The sequence below is a fragment of the Salvelinus alpinus genome, chromosome 34, assembly GCF_045679555.1.
Source record: "Salvelinus alpinus chromosome 34, SLU_Salpinus.1, whole genome shotgun sequence".
Lineage (NCBI taxonomy): Eukaryota > Metazoa > Chordata > Actinopteri > Salmoniformes > Salmonidae > Salvelinus > Salvelinus alpinus.
Window position 1 is genome coordinate 14111113 of NC_092119.1, and position 19260 is coordinate 14130372.

General features: G+C 43.1%; 1 protein-coding gene across 1 annotated transcript; it reads left to right on the top strand.

Moving 5' to 3' along the window:
- Window positions 1-2374: 2374 nt before the first annotated feature.
- On the top strand, window positions 2375-16075 carry LOC139563444 (cysteine-rich protein 1-like). The gene is made up of 5 exons (XM_071382121.1): window positions 2375-2776; window positions 13890-13984; window positions 14679-14736; window positions 15618-15671; window positions 15786-16075. The coding sequence occupies exons 1-4, from the start codon at window positions 2737-2739 to the stop codon at window positions 15659-15661; spliced, it is 237 nt and encodes a 78-aa protein (XP_071238222.1). The 5' UTR covers window positions 2375-2736; the 3' UTR covers window positions 15662-15671; window positions 15786-16075.
- Window positions 16076-19260: the final 3185 nt, after the last annotated feature.

Below are 19260 nucleotides of genomic sequence, written 5' to 3' on the forward strand. Positions count from 1 at the left end.
TTGCAAAGCACTTCATGGCTACAGACATGTTTAAAGGTCTTACTCACATCGGCTGCTGAGAGCGTGATCACACAGTCTTCCGGAACAGCTGGTGCTCTCATGCATGTTTCAGTGTTATTTGCCTCAAAGCAAGCATAGAAGAGGTTTTGCTCGTCTGGTAGGCTCGTGTCACTAGGCAGCTCTCGGCTGTGCTTCCCTTTGTAGTCTGTAATGGTTTACAAGCCCTGCCACATCCGACGAGCGTCAGAGCCGGTGTAGTACGATTCGATCTTAGTCCTGTATTGATGCTTTGCCTGTTTGATGGGTCGTCTGAGGGCATAGCGGGATTTCTTATAAGCTTCCGGGTTAGAAGCCCGCTCCTTGAAAGTGGAAGCTCTAGCCTTTAGCTCAGTGCGGATGCTGCATGTAATCCATGGCTTCTGGTTGGGGTATGTACGTACAGTCACTGTGGGGACGACATCATCGATGCACTTATTGATGAAGCCAATGACTGATGTGTGGTACTCCTCAATGCCATCGGAGGAATCCCGGGACATATTCCAGTCTGTGCTAGCAAAACAGTACTGTAGCTTGGCATCTGCTTCATCTGACCACTTTTTTATTGATCTAGTCACTGGTGCTTCCTGCTTTAATTTTTGCTTGTAAGCAGGAATCAGGAGGATAGAATTATGGTAAGATTTGCCAAATGGAGGGCAAGGGAAAGATTTGTATGCGTCTCTGTGTGTGGAGTAAAGGTGGTCCAGAGTTATTTTCCCTCTGGTTGCACATTTAACATGCTGATAGAAATTCTTGAGTAAAAATGTGCTTAACAAGTCACATAATAAGTTGCATGGAGTCACTCAGTGTGCCACAACAGTGTTTAACATGATTTTTAATGACGACTTTATCTCTGTACCCCACACATACAATTATCTGTAAGATCCCTCAGTCGAGCAGTGAATTTCAAATACAGATTCAACCACAAAGACCAGTGAGGTTTTCCAATGCCTCGCTAAGAACGGCACCTATTAGTAGATGGGTAAACATTTTAAAAAGCAGAAATTGAATATCCCTTTGAGCATGGTGAAGTTATTAATTACACCTTGGATGGTGTATCAATATACTGTACCCAGTCTCTACAAATTTACAGGAATCCTTCAGTTGCCAGAGAGAAAGGAAACCACTCAGGGATTTCACCATGAGTCCAATGGTGACTTTAAAACAGTTACAGAGTTGATTGGCTGTGATAGGAGAAAACTAAGGATGGATCAACAACATTGTAGTTACTCCACAATACTAACCTAATTGACAGAGTGAAAAGATGGAAGCCTATGCAGAAGAAAAAAAATATTACAAAACATGCATCCTGCAACAAGGCATTAAAGTAATACTGCATAAAATGTGACAAAATAAATGTACTTTTTGTCCTAAATACAAATTGTTATCTTTGGGGAAAATCCAACACATCACTGAGTCCCACTCTCCATATTTTCAAGCACAGTGCTTGCGGCATCATGTTATGGGTATGCTTGTAATCGTTAAAGAAAGTGGGAGTTTGTCAGGATAAAAAATAAATGTAGCTAAGTACAGGCAAAACCTGGTTCAGTCTGCTTTCCACCCGACACTGGGTGATGAATTCACCGTTCAGCAGGACAATAACCCAAAACACAAGGTGAAATCTACACAGGGAATGTTCCTGAGTGGCCTAATTACAGTTTTGAATTAAATCTGCTTGAAATAAGATTTAAAAATGGTTCTCTAGCAATGGTCAACAAAGAATTTGACAGAGCTTGGAGAATTTTGAAAAGAATAATGGGCAAATATTGTACAATCCAGGCATGCAAAGTCCTTAGAGACTTACCCAGAGAGACTCACAACTGTAATCGCTGCCAAAGATAATTCGAACATGTGTGAATACTTATGTAAATTAGATATTTCTGTATTTCATTTTCAATAAATTTGCAAACATTTCTAAAAACATGTTTTTACTTTGTCATTATGGGGGTAATGTGTGTAGATGGGTGAGGAGAAAATATATTTAATACATGTTGAATTCAGGCTGTAAAACAACAAAAAGTGGAATAAGTCGAGGGGTCTGAACACTTTCTGAATATTTTCTGAAGGCACTGTAAGTTTCAACATGTTTTTAATAACTGCTATATATATATATGTATATCTTTTTTTATTCAATTCAATCATTTAGAATATAGCCTATAGTGAATAAAGCTATAACTATCCTAAAGGTATAGGCTAGTGCACAAAAACGTTTCTGACATGATTTCCTGACTTAGATCTTAAATGCACACTGACTCAACTCCAATCATTTCCGTATTTTGCCCCCCCCTCTCTCTCTCTCTCTCTCTCTCTCTCTCTCTCTCTCTCTCTCTCTCTCTCTCTCTCTCTCTCTCTCTCTCTCTCTCTCTCTCTCTCTCTCTCTCTCTCTCTCTCTCTCTCTCTCTCTCTCTCTCCCTCATAATATATATATATATATATATATTATATCTCACACACACACAAAAACACACACACACGCACGCACGCACGCACACACACACGCTGTCAAAGCCTCACCCTCTATTCAGTTCCGTGGTGAGCAACTATTTCCTGAGCGGTATAAATACTAAGGCGCGCAAACATCTGCATTTCACAACGAGGCGTGGTTTAGAACGAACAGGTGGGCTGCTACTGCTGTATAACTGCTGTGAGCATTAATTCAACTAGGATATTTCTATCTATCCCGGAGACCAACACATCACCATGCCGAAGTGCCCAAAATGCACGAAGGAAGTTTACTTCGGTAAGACATCTTTATTTTGTCGATCAAAATTATTATTCATTATTTTTGCTAAACAGGGGTGCACTTATTTTATTCAACATACCTGCTTTGAGTTATCGTACCATATTTCACATTTGACGAAACCTGCGGACAGTTCAATACAGTTTAGTTAACCAACTTGTCTGTAGCTGTAAAAAAGCTCTTGAGAGATTGTGAGAGAGAAAAGGAGCAATGCTTCTCTTGAGCAATTTCCTGTTAGGAATTATATATAGAATGAACATGTCTGTGACTGCAGAATATTTTTGGCATGCAAACTTTTAGTAACTAGTTCATAACAATTTTAGTAATACTCGTTGACTAATTGGTTAATGACTGCATTGTTTATTTGCCCTTCCCAAAAGAGGAAGACATAATTCTACAAAAATCTGATGCAGTGAATTTAATGGGAGTCTTTCCCCCCTCAGACTCTGGAGATTTTCCAACAGTGATAACATCTTGACAACAGACTAGCTGCGGTACTGTAGGTCCTGCTAAGTCAGTGACTTAGCATACGGCACTTAGTGCATTAGGGAGAGAGGGGATAAAATAACATAGGGATAAAAGACTACAGCGGGCATTAAGACATCCCAATACAATATCTCTCTCAGACTTGTACTGGAATAGGAAATCACTAGTTATATATCAGGTTTGAAATGGGAAATTCATATATGTTCAAGTTGGCAGTAACCATCTGTTTGTGTTGGAGCCTACCCGTCTGATCTTTCAACAACTGATATAGTAAGGAAGTGTACTGACAAGCACAAACACTGTGAGGGAGATGACATCTCAGATGGGCACGGTGTAAACTAATATTGTTATGATCAAGGCTAAGGAAGGAAAACGAGTGCCATGAAACTACAACCACTGGTTCCGTCTTGTAAACTAATATTGTTATGATCAAGGCTAAGGAAGGAAAACGAGTGCCATGAAACTACAACCACTGGTTCCGTCTTGTAAACTAATATTGTTATGATCAAGGCTAAGGAAGGAAAACGAGTGCCATGAAACTACAACCACTGGTTCCGTCTTGTAAACTAATATTCCGCATGGAAAATATTGCTTTTGTACTTATTTTAAGTGACGACTTAAATGACAGATGAGAAGAAGAGGAAATCAGTATTTCCAGAGTCTGTCATGTTTTACCCGGTGAATCCCAAGAACCTTGGTCTCCCTCTGTCTGGAGCTCCATGGAGGAAGGAACTGGTTGGACGGACCATTTTATGTGTCTTGATCCATTTAGCACATTTCCTTCACTTCAGTAGCTTAACAGAGTCAGTCTGTCATCGCTGGAGACACACAAAGCCATGGTACATAGCACAAAGGCTCTGTCTCTCTCTGTCTCTCTCCCCACAGTAAGGTTGGCCTGTCAGTCAGATGAATTGACTCTGCCATACCCCCCCCCCCCCCTCTCTCTCTCTGTCTCTCTCAATTCAATTCAAGGGGCTTTATTGTCATGGGAAACATATGTTTACATTTCCAAAGCAAGTGAAGTAGATAATAAATAAAGTGAAATAAACAATTAAAATGAACAGTAAACATTAAACTCACAGAAGTTCCAAAATAATAAAGATATTTCAAATGTCATATTATGTCTATATACAGTGTTGTAACAATGTGCAAATGGTTAAAGTACAAAAGGGAAAATAAATAAACACAAATATGGGTTGTATTTACAATGGTGTTTGTTCTTCACTGGTTGCCCTTTTCTTGTGGCAACAGGTCACAAATCTTGCTGCTGTGATGGCACACTGTGGTATTTCACCCAGTAGATATGGGAGTTTATCAAAATTGGGTTTGTTTTCAAATTCTTTGTGTGTCTGTGTAATCTGAGGGAAATATGTGTCTCTAATATGGTCATACATTGGCAGGAGGTTAGGAAGTACAGCTCAGATTCCACCAAATTTAGTTTTCTCGTGATTTGGTTGGTTTGTGTTTGTGGGGTCTGTTTGTGTTTGTGAATAGAGCCACCTCATAACTCCCCCACCTCTCTCTCTCTCTCTCTGTCTCTCTCTCTACAGTAAGGTTGGCCTGTCAGTCAGAGGAATTGACCCTGCTGGCTGGGGAGCCATACCTTCCTTCTGCGGATTAACTTTTCGTTTTTTTTCATGAAAAAACAGGTCTGCGTCTCTCTGCAGCTCTTGAATAAAATGTCTCAGGGCAAAAGGGCATTGAAGCTGAGCTTCGGTTTTTTGGCTTGTAGGGTATTATCAGTTTTCTCTTTCATAAATCTATAAAATACTTGTTTTCAGAAAGTATCTGTCATTGCTCAAGGGAGCAGCTATACTATCTTACATTTTAGTAGACACTCTTATGCAGAGAAACTTAAAGTATCAATTAGGATTAAATGCTTTGCTCAAGGGCAAATCAGCACATTTTTCACCTAGTTGGCTTGGGGATCTGAACCAGCAACCTTTCGGTTCATGGCCCAACAATCTTAACCGCTAAGCAACCTGACGCTACTGCTACTCTCTGTTCATCATATATGCATAGTCACTTTAACCATATCTACATGTACATACTACCTCAATCAGCCTGACTAACCGGTGTCTGTATGTAGCCTCGCTACTTTTATAGCCTCGCTACTGTATATAGCCTCGCTACTGTATATAGCCTCGCTACTGTTATTTTTCACTGTCTTTTTACTGTTGTTTTATTTCTTTACTTACCTATTGTTCACCGAATACCTTTTTTGCACTGTTGGTTATGGAAGTAAGCATTTCACTGTAAGGTACCTGTTGTATTCCGCGCACGTGACAAATACACTTTGATTTGATTTGACACCCTATCTAGCTTGGGAATGCTTATGCAGCAACTCCATCTTCACGCTTTTCACAACCTGTTCCACTGTAGGCCTGTTTTCCTACCTGACGAGGCCTATTTCCTGTTCTATACATATCATTTATCTCCCCATCTCCTCTCTTTCTAAACTGTCTTTTGTCTTGGTTGATCTTCTCTCTACCCACCTCATAGCTCCCCCAGTGAGTGGTGTAAGAAGTGTTATTCATGGTAGTTGGAGTGGTGTAAGAAGTGTTATTCATGGTAGTTGGAGTGGTGTAAGAAGTGTTATTCATGGTAGTTGGAGTGGTGTAAGAAGTGTTATTCATGGTAGTTGGAGTGGTGTAAGAAGTGTTATTCATGGTAGTTGGAGTGGTGTAAGAAGTGTTATTCATGGTAGTTGGAGTGGTGTAAGAAGTGTTATTCATGGTAGTTGGAGTGGTGTAAGAAGTGTTATTCATGGTAGTTGGTCTTTCTCACACACCCCCATTACAGTAAGCACACCCCAATTACTGTAAACACACCCTAATTACAGTAAACACACCCTAATTACAGGAAACACACCCCAGTAACAGTAGACACATCCCAATTAGAGTAGACACACCCCCATTACAGTAGACACACGCCAATCACATTAGACACACCCCAATCACATTAGACACACGCCAATTACAGTAGACACACCCCAATTACAGTAGACACACCCTATGACATTGACATCAAGGGGACTGAAGGATCTGTGTCTGTATATAAACTTCATTCACACACACACCCACCTACAGACAGACAGATGGACAACAGCTCTGAGTGCCTGAGGAATGAGCTGACCATTCATAACCAGTGGTGACAACACGAAGTGAAGGAGTGTTGTTCGATGAATCACAATAGACCTTATTCACGTGTCGGCCATGATTGCTCCAGAGTAGGAATGAAAACCTCTGTGTGAATAAGGTCAATTACTGTAACCCAACAGTGTTGCCTCTGTTACCCTCTGACACTGTAAGTCAACCAAGAGCACTTGAGACACAGCAGCACCATTATATTCTGTCCCAGGGTAGTGGAGAGGGACATCCTTTCTCGGTTCCATTATATTCTGTCCCAGGGTAGTGGAGAGGGACATCCTTTCTCGGTTCCATTATATTCTGTCCCAGGGTAGTGGAGAGGGACATCCTTTCTCGGTTTCATTATGTTCTGTCCCAGGGTAGTGGAGAGGGACATCCTTTCTCGGTTCCATTATATTCTGTCCCAGGGTAGTGGAGAGGGACATCCTTTCTCGGTTTCATTATGTTCTGTCCCAGGGTAGTGGAGAGGGACATCCTTTCTCGGTTCCATTATGTTCTGTCCCAGGGTAGTGGAGAGGGACATCCTTTCTCGGTTTCCTCATTTTGTTAGTGGAAGTACAGTAATTACCAGAGGTGGAACCAAGTCATTGTTTTACAAGTCAGAAGTAAGTCTCAAGTCTTAGCACTCAATGTCCCAAGTCATGTCCCAAGTCAAGACAGGCAAGTCTCAAGTCCTAAACTTTGAGTTTAGTGTCCTAAACAAGTCATAATGTGCTCTTCACCAAATTTAATAATATTTAATATTTTTAACAAGAGCAATAGTAAGTATATTACATTTACGCAAATCATGAATGTTTTTATAAATATCTATATATGTATTACTTTCCAAATAAATGTTATATTTCCATGGATATAGATGGGTAGCCATGAGAAAGACCCCCCCCCCCCCCCCCCCACAATAGTGATCGACTATCAAGGATCGCTGTGGGGCGCATTCGAGCGATGTAGGCTTGTACACAATCGCCCAACCTTAACACACACACACACACACACACACACACACACACACACACACACACACACACACACACACACACACACACACACACACACACACACACACACACACACACACACACACACACACACACACACACACACACTCTCTCTCTGTGTGGTTACAGTAGGATAACGTATGTCAATGGTTTAAGGAACAGCAGTAACATCAGGCAGGATGTAGGCTACCAACTGCCTAGCCAGTTGTAGCTCAATCTTGGGTGCAATGATCACGTTCCCGCACTGACTGACTGTGTGGAGGCTCATTGATGTAACATTACGTTAGCCTACATGATACACTAGTAAAGTAATCAAATATATAGCTGTCGGCTATATTAGCCACAACTTACCGGTCTTTGTGCAGCTTCAAATGTCGAACAAAGTTGGAAGTTGTTCCGCCTCCGTCTGTAATTTTCTTCCCGCATGTTTTGCAAGTTGCAATCCGTTTTCTGTTGATACAGTGTAGTCTTCATATCCGAAAATAATAATTCTGGGTATCATCTTTCCAAGGGCTCCATCTGAATTCACCCGCCGACGTTCCTCTGCACTGACACGCACAACTGTTTCTCAGCTGGCACAATTTGATTGGCTGCTGTCTGATTCAAACTGTAATCCGTTAAATGAAGAGTTGATGCGCTGCACACTTTTTTAAATAGCATCACTTTTAATATTTGGGCTTGGGGAGGGTATCAAGTCAGTTTGGGGAGGGTATCAAGACAGTTTGAGGAGGGTATCAAGTCAGTTTGGGGAGGGTATCAAGTCAGCTTGGGGAGGGTATCAAGTCAGCTTGGGGAGGGTATCAAGTCAGTTTGGGGAGGGTATCAAGTCAGCTTGGGGAGGGTATCAAGTCAGCTTGGGGAGGGTATCAAGTCAGCTTGGGGAGGGTATCAAGTCAGGTCGAGTCATAAGGCTCAAGTCCAAGTCAAGTCACGAGTCATTGGTGTTATTAAAGTCAAAGTCGAGTTGCAAGTCATCATATTTGTGACTCGAGTCTGACTCGAGTCCAAACCTCTGGTGATTACTGTGGCCTAGAGGGAGGCCAAACCTTGGACCTGGTTCCATTCCACCCAGCCTCTACAGAGCCAGCTGGAATGCTGTAGGACTGACTGACTGGAAGACTGACTGGCTTACTGACTGACTGCACTGAGACACTGATTGACTGACAGATTTTTTTTATTTAACCTTTATTTAACTAGGCAAGTCAGTTAAGAACAAATTCTTATTTACAATGACAGCCTAGGAACAGTGGGTTAACTGCCTTGTTCAGGGGCAGAACAACATATTTTTACCTTGTCAGCTCAGTGATTCAATCTAGCAACCTTTCGGTTACAAGTCCAACGCTCTAACCACTAGGCTACCTGCCGCCCCAGTAGAATTTGATTGCTGACTGACTGACTGACTGGCTGACTGGAAGACTGACTGACTGGCTTACTGACTGCACTGAGACACTGATTGACTGACTGACTGGCTGACTGACTGACCGACTGATTGTACTGAGACACTGGAAACAATAATCTGACAGCGTGGATCCATACTCACACTAGGGGCTCGATTTAATCCGTAGCGCTGAAGAATTGTGCTACATCTCCATAGAAAGGTGAAGGCAATGTTCCTGCGTTCACAGAGACTGGATTCACGGTAAATGCTGCATATGTCGGCATAATCGGGAAATTATCTTTACATTGAATTTGCGCTACAGTGCGGATCTTCAGCACTACGGATTGAATCGAGCCCTAAATCACTGCCATGACAAATACCAGATTATTGTTAAGTACTTAAGTAAAAATACTTCAAAGTACTACTTAAGTGTTTTTTTGGGGTATCTGTACTTTACTTTACTATTTATATTTTTGATAACTTTTACTTATACATCACTACATTCCTAAAGAATATAATGTACTTTCTACTCCATACATTTCCCTGACTCCTAAAAGTACTTGCTACATTATGAATGCTTAGCAGGACAGGAAAATGGTCTAATTCACGCACTTAAAGAGAAAATCCCTGGTCATCCCTACTGCCTCTGATCTGGCAGACTCACTAAACACAAATGCTTAGTTTGTAAATGATGTCTGAGTGTTGGAGTGTGCCCCTGGCTATCCGTACATTTAAAAAAACAAGAAAATCGTGCCGTTTGGTTTGCTCAATATAATGGAATTTGAAATTATTTATACTTGTACTTTTACTTTTGATACTTAAGTACATTTAAAACCAAATACTTTTAGACTTTTACTTAAGTAGTATTTTACTAGGTGACTTTCACTTTTACTTTAGTCATTTTCTATTAAGGAATTTTTACTTTTACTCAAATATGACAATTGGGTACTTTTTCCACCACTGACAAATAACTATTGACTACTGTGCATGAACTCAGTAATACAGTATAGTCAAATGCAATTCTACAATATGTAGAGACCTTCAGAATCATTTACAGTAATTCCAAATATGAAGCAAGAGTTCCCATGATGGATCTGTAATCTCTTGGTTAAACATTTACTTTAAATCGTGTATTGAGTAAGACTTTAGCAGGACCCTCATTCATATCCATAGATGGTAGTGATCATGTTATGCTCCAGTGTGTTTTGAATTTTCTCTACTTTATTTATGACCAAAATGTATTAGAATGTCGTTTTGCTTTCAGCACCTCCTGTCCTTATGTTTTGAAATTGTGTGTGCGATGCTTTGCATGTGTATATGTGTTTATGTGCTCAGTGTGTGTGATGTGTGTATGTGTTTATGTGCTCAGTGTGTGTGATGTGTGCATGTGTTTATGTGCTCAGTGCGTGTGATGTGTGTATGTGTTTATGTGCTCAGTGTGTGTGATGTGTGCATGTGTTTATGTGCTCAGTGTGTGTGATGTGTGCATGTGTTTATGTGCTCAGTGTGTGTGATGTGTGTATGTGTTTATGTGCTCAGTGTGTGTGATGTGTGCATGTGTTTATGTGCTCAGTGTGTGTGATGTGTGCATGTGTTTATGTGCTCAGTGTGTGTGATGTGTGTATGTGTTTATGTGCTCAGTGTGTGTGATGTGTGCATGTGTTTATGTGCTCAGTGTGTGTGATGTGTGCATGTGTTTATGTGCTCAGTGTGTGTGATGTGTGTATGTGTTTATGTGCTCAGTGTGTGTGATGTGTGTATGTGTTTATGTGCTCAGTGTGTGTGATGTGTGTATGTGTTTATGTGCTCAGTGTGTGTGACGTATGTATGTGTATATGTGTTTGAGTGTGTGTGACGTATGTATGTGTATATGTGTTTGAGTGTGTGTGACGTATGTATGTGTATATGTGTTTGAGTGTGTGTGACGTATGTATGTGTATATGTGTTTGAGTGTGTGTGCTCAGTTTGATGAACTTTACAGCATTTGGCTCCCATCAGACACAGCAGATGCTTAGTTGGCCCTCTCTCCCATTGCATCGTGGGATAGATCTCACCAGACCGCCCTCCGAGCTTGAACATTTCTGCTCATAAAAACCATAAAACCCATGACCATGGCTTACCCCCCTGTTTAACGACCGTCTCCATGATGGCTGTTTGTTGCAAATCGTTCCTCACAGCTCAGCCCGAAGATAAATACTCTCTTTATCAGGTTTTTATATTTCCAAGGGAGGAGGGGAAATAGGGAGGGAAGGGAGGGCATATTCCTCAGGGAGTCTCCTCTCTCTCTCTCCTCAGACACTCAGCCAAGCACCACACCCTCCCAATATTCTTGTGACTAAAGTGTTATCTGTGTGCTGGTCTAAACGAGGCCTGTAACGTTACATCATGGAGCTCACAAGCAGTATCCTCACCAGACTACAGTCTAACATCCAGACAGTATCCTCACCAGACTACAGTCTGACATCCAGACAGTATCCTCACCAGACTACAGTCTAACATCCAGACAGTATCCTCACCAGACTACAGTCTAACATCCAGACAGTATCCTCACCAGACTACAGTCTAACATCCAGACAGTATCCTCACCAGACTACAGTCTAACATCCAGACAGTATCCTCACCAGTCTACAGTCTAACATCCAGACAGTATCCTCACCAGACTACAGTCTAACATCCAGACAGTATCCTCACCAGACTACAGTCTAACATCCAGACAGTATCCTCACCAGACTACAGTCTAACATCCAGACAGTATCCTCACCAGACTACAGTCTAACATCCAGACAGTATCCTCACCAGACTACAGTCTGACATCCAGACAGTATCCTCACCAGACTACAGTCTAACATCCAGACAGTATCCTCACCAGACTACAGTCTGACATCCAGACAGTATCCTCACCAGACTACAGTCTAACATCCAGACAGTATCCTCACCAGACTACAGTCTGACATCCAGACAGTATCCTCACCAGACTACAGTCTAACATCCAGACAGTATCCTCACCAGACTACAGTCTAACATCCAGACAGTATCCTCACCAGACTACAGTCTAACATCCAGACAGTATCCTCACCAGACTACAGTCTAACATCCAGACAGTATCCTCACCAGACTACAGTCTAACATCCAGACAGTATCCTCACCAGACTACAGTCTAACATCCAGACAGTATCCTCACCAGACTACAGTCTAACATCCAGACAGTATCCTCACCAGACTACAGTCTAACATCCAGACAGTATCCTCACCAGACTACAGTCTAACATCCAGACAGTATCCTCACCAGACTACAGTCTGACATCCAGACAGTATCCTCACCAGACTACAGTCTAACATCCAGACAGTATCCTCACCAGACTACAGTCTAACATCCAGACAGTATCCTCACCAGACTACAGTCTGACATCCAGACAGTATCCTCACCAGACTACAGTCTAACATCCAGACAGTATCCTCACCAGACTACAGTCTAACATCCAGACAGTATCCTCACCAGACTACAGTCTAACATCCAGACAGTATCCTCACCAGACTACAGTCTAACATCCAGACAGTATCCTCACCAGACTACAGTCTAACATCCAGACAGTATCCTCACCAGACTACAGTCTAACATCCAGACAGTATCCTCACCAGACTACAGTCTAACATCCAGACAGTATCCTCACCAGACTACAGTCTAACATCCAGACAGTATCCTCACCAGACTACAGTCTAACATCCAGACAGTATCCTCACCAGACTACAGTCTGACATCCAGACAGTATCCTCACCAGACTACAGTCTAACATCCAGACAGTATCCTCACCAGACTACAGTCTAACATCCAGACAGTATCCTCACCAGACTACAGTCTGACATCCAGACAGTATCCTCACCAGACTACAGTCTAACATCCAGACAGTATCCTCACCAGACTACAGTCTAACATCCAGACAGTATCCTCACCAGACTACAGTCTAACATCCAGACAGTATCCTCACCAGACTACAGTCTGACATCCAGACAGTATCCTCACCAGACTACAGTCTAACATCCAGACAGTATCCTCACCAGACTACAGTCTAACATCCAGACAGTATCCTCACCAGACTACAGTCTGACATCCAGACAGTATCCTCACCAGACTACAGTCTAACATCCAGACAGTATCCTCACCAGACTACAGTCTAACATCCAGACAGTATCCTCACCAGACTACAGTCTAACATCCAGACAGTATCCTCACCAGACTACAGTCTAACATCCAGACAGTATCCTCACCAGACTACAGTCTGACATCCAGACAGTATCCTCACCAGACTACAGTCTAACATCCAGACAGTATCCTCACCAGACTACAGTCTAACATCCAGACAGTATCCTCACCAGACTACAGTCTAACATCCAGACAGTATCCTCACCAGACTACAGTCTAACATCCAGACAGTATCCTCACCAGACTACAGTCTAACATCCAGACAGTATCCTCACCAGACTACAGTCTAACATCCAGACAGTATCCTCACCAGACTACAGTCTAACATCCAGACAGTATCCTCACCAGACTACAGTCTAACATCCAGACAGTATCCTCACCAGACTACAGTCTAACATCCAGACAGTATCCTCACCAGACTACAGTCTGACATCCAGACAGTATCCTCACCAGACTACAGTCTGACATCCAGACAGTATCCTCACCAGACTACAGTCTGACATCCAGACAGTATCCTCACCAGACTACAGTCTAACATCCAGACAGTATCCTCACCAGACTACAGTCTAACATCCAGACAGTATCCTCACCAGACTACAGTCTAACATCCAGACAGTATCCTCACCAGACTACAGTCTAACATCCAGACAGTATCCTCACCAGACTACAGTCTAACATCCAGACAGTATCCTCACCAGACTACAGTCTAACATCCAGACAGTATCCTCACCAGACTACAGTCTAACATCCAGACAGTATCCTCACCAGACTACAGTCTGACATCCAGACAGTATCCTCACCAGACTACAGTGCCCGTCTCGGTGTGGTGTGGGAAGATGCATGTCATTGTGAGTGGGCCATTGTCCATTAGCTAAATGTGTCCTATTATCTCTTTGTCTCACAGCGGAGAGAGTGACATCACTGGGGAAGGACTGGCACAGACCCTGTCTGAAGTGTGAGAAGTGTAACAAGACGCTGTCGGCCGGATCACACGCAGAGGTCAGCCGACACACACACACACACACACACACACACACACACACACACACACACACACACACACACACACACACACACACACACACACACACACACACACACACACACACACACACACACACACACACACACACACACACACACACACACACACACACCCACGCATGTGCAAGCATGCGGGCAAACACACAAGCTCGTGCAACCAAACACACACACTTCACACAATCCTCACACACAACACACAATTAATTATTAGATGAGAAATATTTTAAGGAAAATAATTAAGGATATTGGAATAATGTATTTATGATATGTGTTCTCCTGTCATAGATTGTATTGGTCATAAACTACAATTAAGCCCACATTCTGGTCCATTAATCTTTCATGAAATTGTTTGGCTTTTCATCTGAATACAATCACATGCTGGTATTTTCAGTCAGTCAGGCTGGTACTAATACAGCCTGTACCCTCTCTCTCTCTCTCTCTCTCTCTCTCTCTCTCTCTCTCTCTCTCTCTCTCTCTCTCTCTCTCTCTCTCTCTCTCTCTCTCTCTCTCTCTCTCTCTCTCTCTCTCTCTCTCTCTCTCTCTCTCTCTCTCTCTCTCTCTCTCTCTCTCTCTCTCTCTCTCTCTCTCTCTCTCTCTCTCTCTCTCTCTCTCTCTCTCTCTCTCTCTCTCTCTCTCTCTCTCTCTCTAGCACGATGGCAAGCCTTACTGTAACAGCCCCTGTTATTCTGCACTATTTGGGCCTAAAGGTGAGTTCCTATTGATAATGATCCGACAGTAGAGGTGACAGGTGCCTTAACAATCTATCTTAATGAGGATATCATAATTGAGAGAGATCACAACCCTATTATCGTAAACCATATTACCTAGGGTTGTTATATGTTTTTGGTTCAAAGTACATGTCAATGTAAGAAGGTAACAGTTAATATATAAGTTGAGTTCAGTGATATGGGAGCCGTGTGTATATATACGTACCCTGATAAAGCTCCACTCTGTAATCTTTGGGAGGAGAACCTCACTATCGGGTATTCCTGACCCTAACATCCTGTATGGAAAGTCCTGTTCATTGTGAACCTGTGACAGAATGAGCTCATTTTAACCTTTACGATACCCACCTCAGTGGGTAAGGTTCACACTTCCACAAAGAACATTGGGGTCATTAACATCTTATCAATCAATATATTTTATATTTTATCTACTGATAACCTAGAAACTCTCTCCTCAAAATACAGTCACTGTCTCTGAAAAGAGGGCTAGTCGGACCCCTTACATTGACAGATATCCTATGGGAGAAATAGTGGGAATGTTCTGTTGGAATTGGAACAGCGGTAGTCATAGCAATGGTCATGTTGGTTCCGTGTGGTGGTTCTAGAAGAGCTGCTGTGGAACAGGGACCACAGGAGTTTCCATTATTGTGGTTCAGCTGCCACCTGAAACATAATCCCAGAATGTTTTGTCGACGTACAGTATGCAGTCCCCAGACCCAACACTCTCTCTCTTTCTTTCTCGCTGTCTCTCTCACACTCACTCCCGCTCTCTCTCTGTCTCTTCCCTCTCCCTCTCTCTTTCTTTCTCTGTCTCTCTCCCTCTCGCTCTTTCTCTCTGTCTCTCGTTTTCTCTCCCTCCAAAGGATTTGGACGTGGGGGAGCTGAAAGCCACACATTCACTAAGTAGACCAACTCAGGTACAGTACAGGCCATTCAGTGTACTCATTCAACCTTACAAATGCTACAAACATTAAAGATTGTTGTTTCGTTATACAAAATACAAATCTAACATGTTTCTCCTTTGTTTACAGGTTCATCCACCACACCAAATGGGTTAGAAGAAGAAGGCAACTCAGCATTCTACAACATCCTCCAAACTATGCTAAACAAAAACAAACAACCAAAAAGACTCCTTTTTGGAACCACCGTTTTGTGTTATTTTCTGTCTTTGTGTTGTCTAGAGGAATCAGTCTTAATACACGTTTTAATTGGCTATAGTGAGATGTTTACTATAATCCCACTAGTGAATCGGAGGGTTGTACAATAACCTCTCTGTTCCTGTACATGTTTTTCAATTCTGATTAAACAGTCTTTTTCAAAATGTTCTTCTCTCTTATTCATTCATTCCTCATTGGCTTACTCAGATAGTACTTCAGCATTCTTTTTATATTATAGAATGTCTCCTGTCTCATTTAGATGTTTCCTCCTTAGTACACTTGATAGTTACATACAGAGCAATATGAGAATATTTCTGTGACTTCTACTTGCTACAATCCATGGAAACTTGAACATGTCCACTATGCCCACTATGTCCACTATGTCCACTGTGTCCACTGTGTCCACTATGCCCACTGTGTCCACTATGCCCACTATGCCCATTATGTCCACTATGCCCACTATGTCCACTATGTCCACTATGCCCACTATGCCCACTATGTCCACTATGTCCACTATGTCCACTGTGTCCACTGTGTCCACTATGCCCACTGTGTCCACTATGCCCACTATGCCCATTATGTCCACTATGCCCACTATGTCCACTGTGCCCATTATGTCCACTATGTCCACTATGTCCACTATGCCCACTATGTCCACTATGCCCACTATGTCCACTATGCCCACTATGTCCACTGTGCCCATTATGTCCACTATGTCCACTATGTCCACTATGCCCACTATGTCCACTATGTCCACTATGCCCACTATGTCCACTGTGTCCACTATGTCCACTATGCCCATTATGTCCACTGTGCCCATTATGTCCACTATGTCCACTATGCCCACTATGCCCACTATGCCCACTATGTCCACTATGTCCACTATGCCCACTATGTCCACTGTGTCCACTATGTCCACTATGCCCACTATGTCCACTATGTCCACTATGCCCACTATGTCCACTGTGTCCACTATGTCCACTATGCCCATTATGTCCACTGTGCCCATTATGTCCACTGTGCCCATTATGTCCACTATGTCCACTATGTCCACTATGTCCACTATGCCCACTATGTCCACTATGTCCACTATGCCCACTATGTGTCCACTATGTCCACTATGTCCACTATGTCCACTGTGCCCACTATGTCCACTATGTCCACTGTGTCCACTATGTCCACTATGCCCACTATGTCCACTATGTCCACTGTGTCCACTATGTCCACTATGTCCACTATGTCCACTGTGCCCATTATGTCCACTGTGCCCATTATGTCCACTGTGCCCATTATGTCCACTGTGCCCATTATGTCCACTATGCCCACTATGTCCACTGTGTCCACTATGTCCACTATGCCCATTATGTCCACTGTGCCCATTATGTCCACTATGCCCACTATGTCCACTATGCCCATTATGTCCACTATGCCCACTATGTCCACTATGCCCATTATGTCCACTATGTCCACTATGTCCACTATGTCCACTGTGTCCACTATGTCCACTATGTCCACTATGTTCACTATGTCCACTGTGTCCACTATGTCCACTATGTCCACTATGCCCACTATGTCCACTATGCCCACTATGTCCACTGTGTCCACTATGTCCACTGTGCCCATTATGTCCACTATGCCCACTATGTCCACTATGCCCACTATGTCCACTATGCCCACTATGTCCACTATGTCCACTATGCCCACTATGTCCACTATGCCCACTGTGTCCACTATGTCCACTATGCCCACTATGTCCACTATGCCCACTATGCCCACTATGTCCACTGTGTCCACTATGCCCACTATGTCCACTGTGCCCACTATGTCCACTATGTCCACTATGCCCACTATGTCCACTGTGTCCACTATGCCCACTATGTCCACTATGTCCACTATGCCCACTATGTCCACTTTGCCCACTGTGTCCACTATGTCCACTATGCCCACTATGTCCACTATGCCCATTATGTCCACTATGTCCACTATGTCCACTATGTCCACTGTGCCCACTATGTCCACTATGCCCACTATGTCCACTATGTCCACTGTGTCCACTATGTCCACTGTGTCCACTATGTCCACTATGTCCACTGTGCCCACTATGTCCACTATGCCCACTATGCCCACTATGTCCACTATGTCCACTGTGTCCACTATGTCCACTATGCCCACTATGTCCACTATGTCCACTATGTCCACTATGTCCACTATGTCCACTATGTCCACTGTGTCCACTATGTCCACTATGTCCACTATGTCCACTGTGCCCATTATGTCCACTGTGCCCATTATGTCCACTGTGCCCATTATGTCCACTATGCCCACTATGTCCACTGTGTCCACTATGTCCACTATGCCCATTATGTCCACTGTGCCCATTATGTCCACTATGCCCACTATGTCCACTATGTCCACTATGCCCATTATGTCCACTATGCCCACTATGTCCACTATGCCCATTATGTCCACTATGTCCACTATGTCCACTATGTCCACTGTGTCCACTATGTCCACTATGTCCACTATGCCCACTATGTCCACTATGCCCACTATGTCCACTGTGTCCACTATGTCCACTGTGCCCATTATGTCCACTATGCCCACTATGTCCACTATGCCCACTATGTCCACTATGCCCACTATGTCCACTATGTCCACTATGCCCACTATGTCCACTATGCCCACTGTGTCCACTATGTCCACTATGCCCACTATGTCCACTATGCCCACTATGTCCACTATGCCCACTATGTCCACTGTGTCCACTATGCCCATTATGTCCACTATGCCCACTATGTCCACTATGCCCACTATGTCCACTATGCCCACTATGTCCACTATGTCCACTATGCCCACTATGTCCACTATGCCCACTGTGTCCACTATGTCCACTATGCCCACTATGTCCACTATGCCCACTATGTCCACTATGCCCACTATGTCCACTGTGTCCACTATGCCCACTATGTCCACTGTGCCCACTATGTCCACTATGTCCACTATGCCCACTATGTCCACTGTGTCCACTATGCCCACTATGTCCACTATGTCCACTATGCCCACTATGTCCACTATGTCCACTATGTCCACTATGTCCACTATTTCCACTGTGTTCATATCTGCAAGAAGAAAAACAGAAGACATCACATCGGCATCAGGCCAGCCATAGATAATACTTATTGTCCACATTCCTTGGCAGTTGGCACAATCACTAACTCAATCAGTAATCTAATTCGATTAGGATCTGGACACAGAATTATGTATGTGAGCAGGAATAGAAAGCTTTCCTTCAACATTGCAGTAAATACATGGGTAATCTACTTTGATTAAAATTCCAGCTATTGATGAG

Coding starts and splice junctions, on each gene's coding strand:
- LOC139563444 (XM_071382121.1), top strand. CDS start 2,737: ATGCCGAAGTGCCCAAAATGCACGAAGGAAGTTTACTTCG. Junction 2,777..13,889: donor CACGAAGGAAGTTTACTTCG/GTAAGACATCTT, acceptor TTTGTCTCACAG/CGGAGAGAGTGACATCACTG. Junction 14,737..15,617: donor TGCACTATTTGGGCCTAAAG/GTGAGTTCCTAT, acceptor CTCCCTCCAAAG/GATTTGGACGTGGGGGAGCT.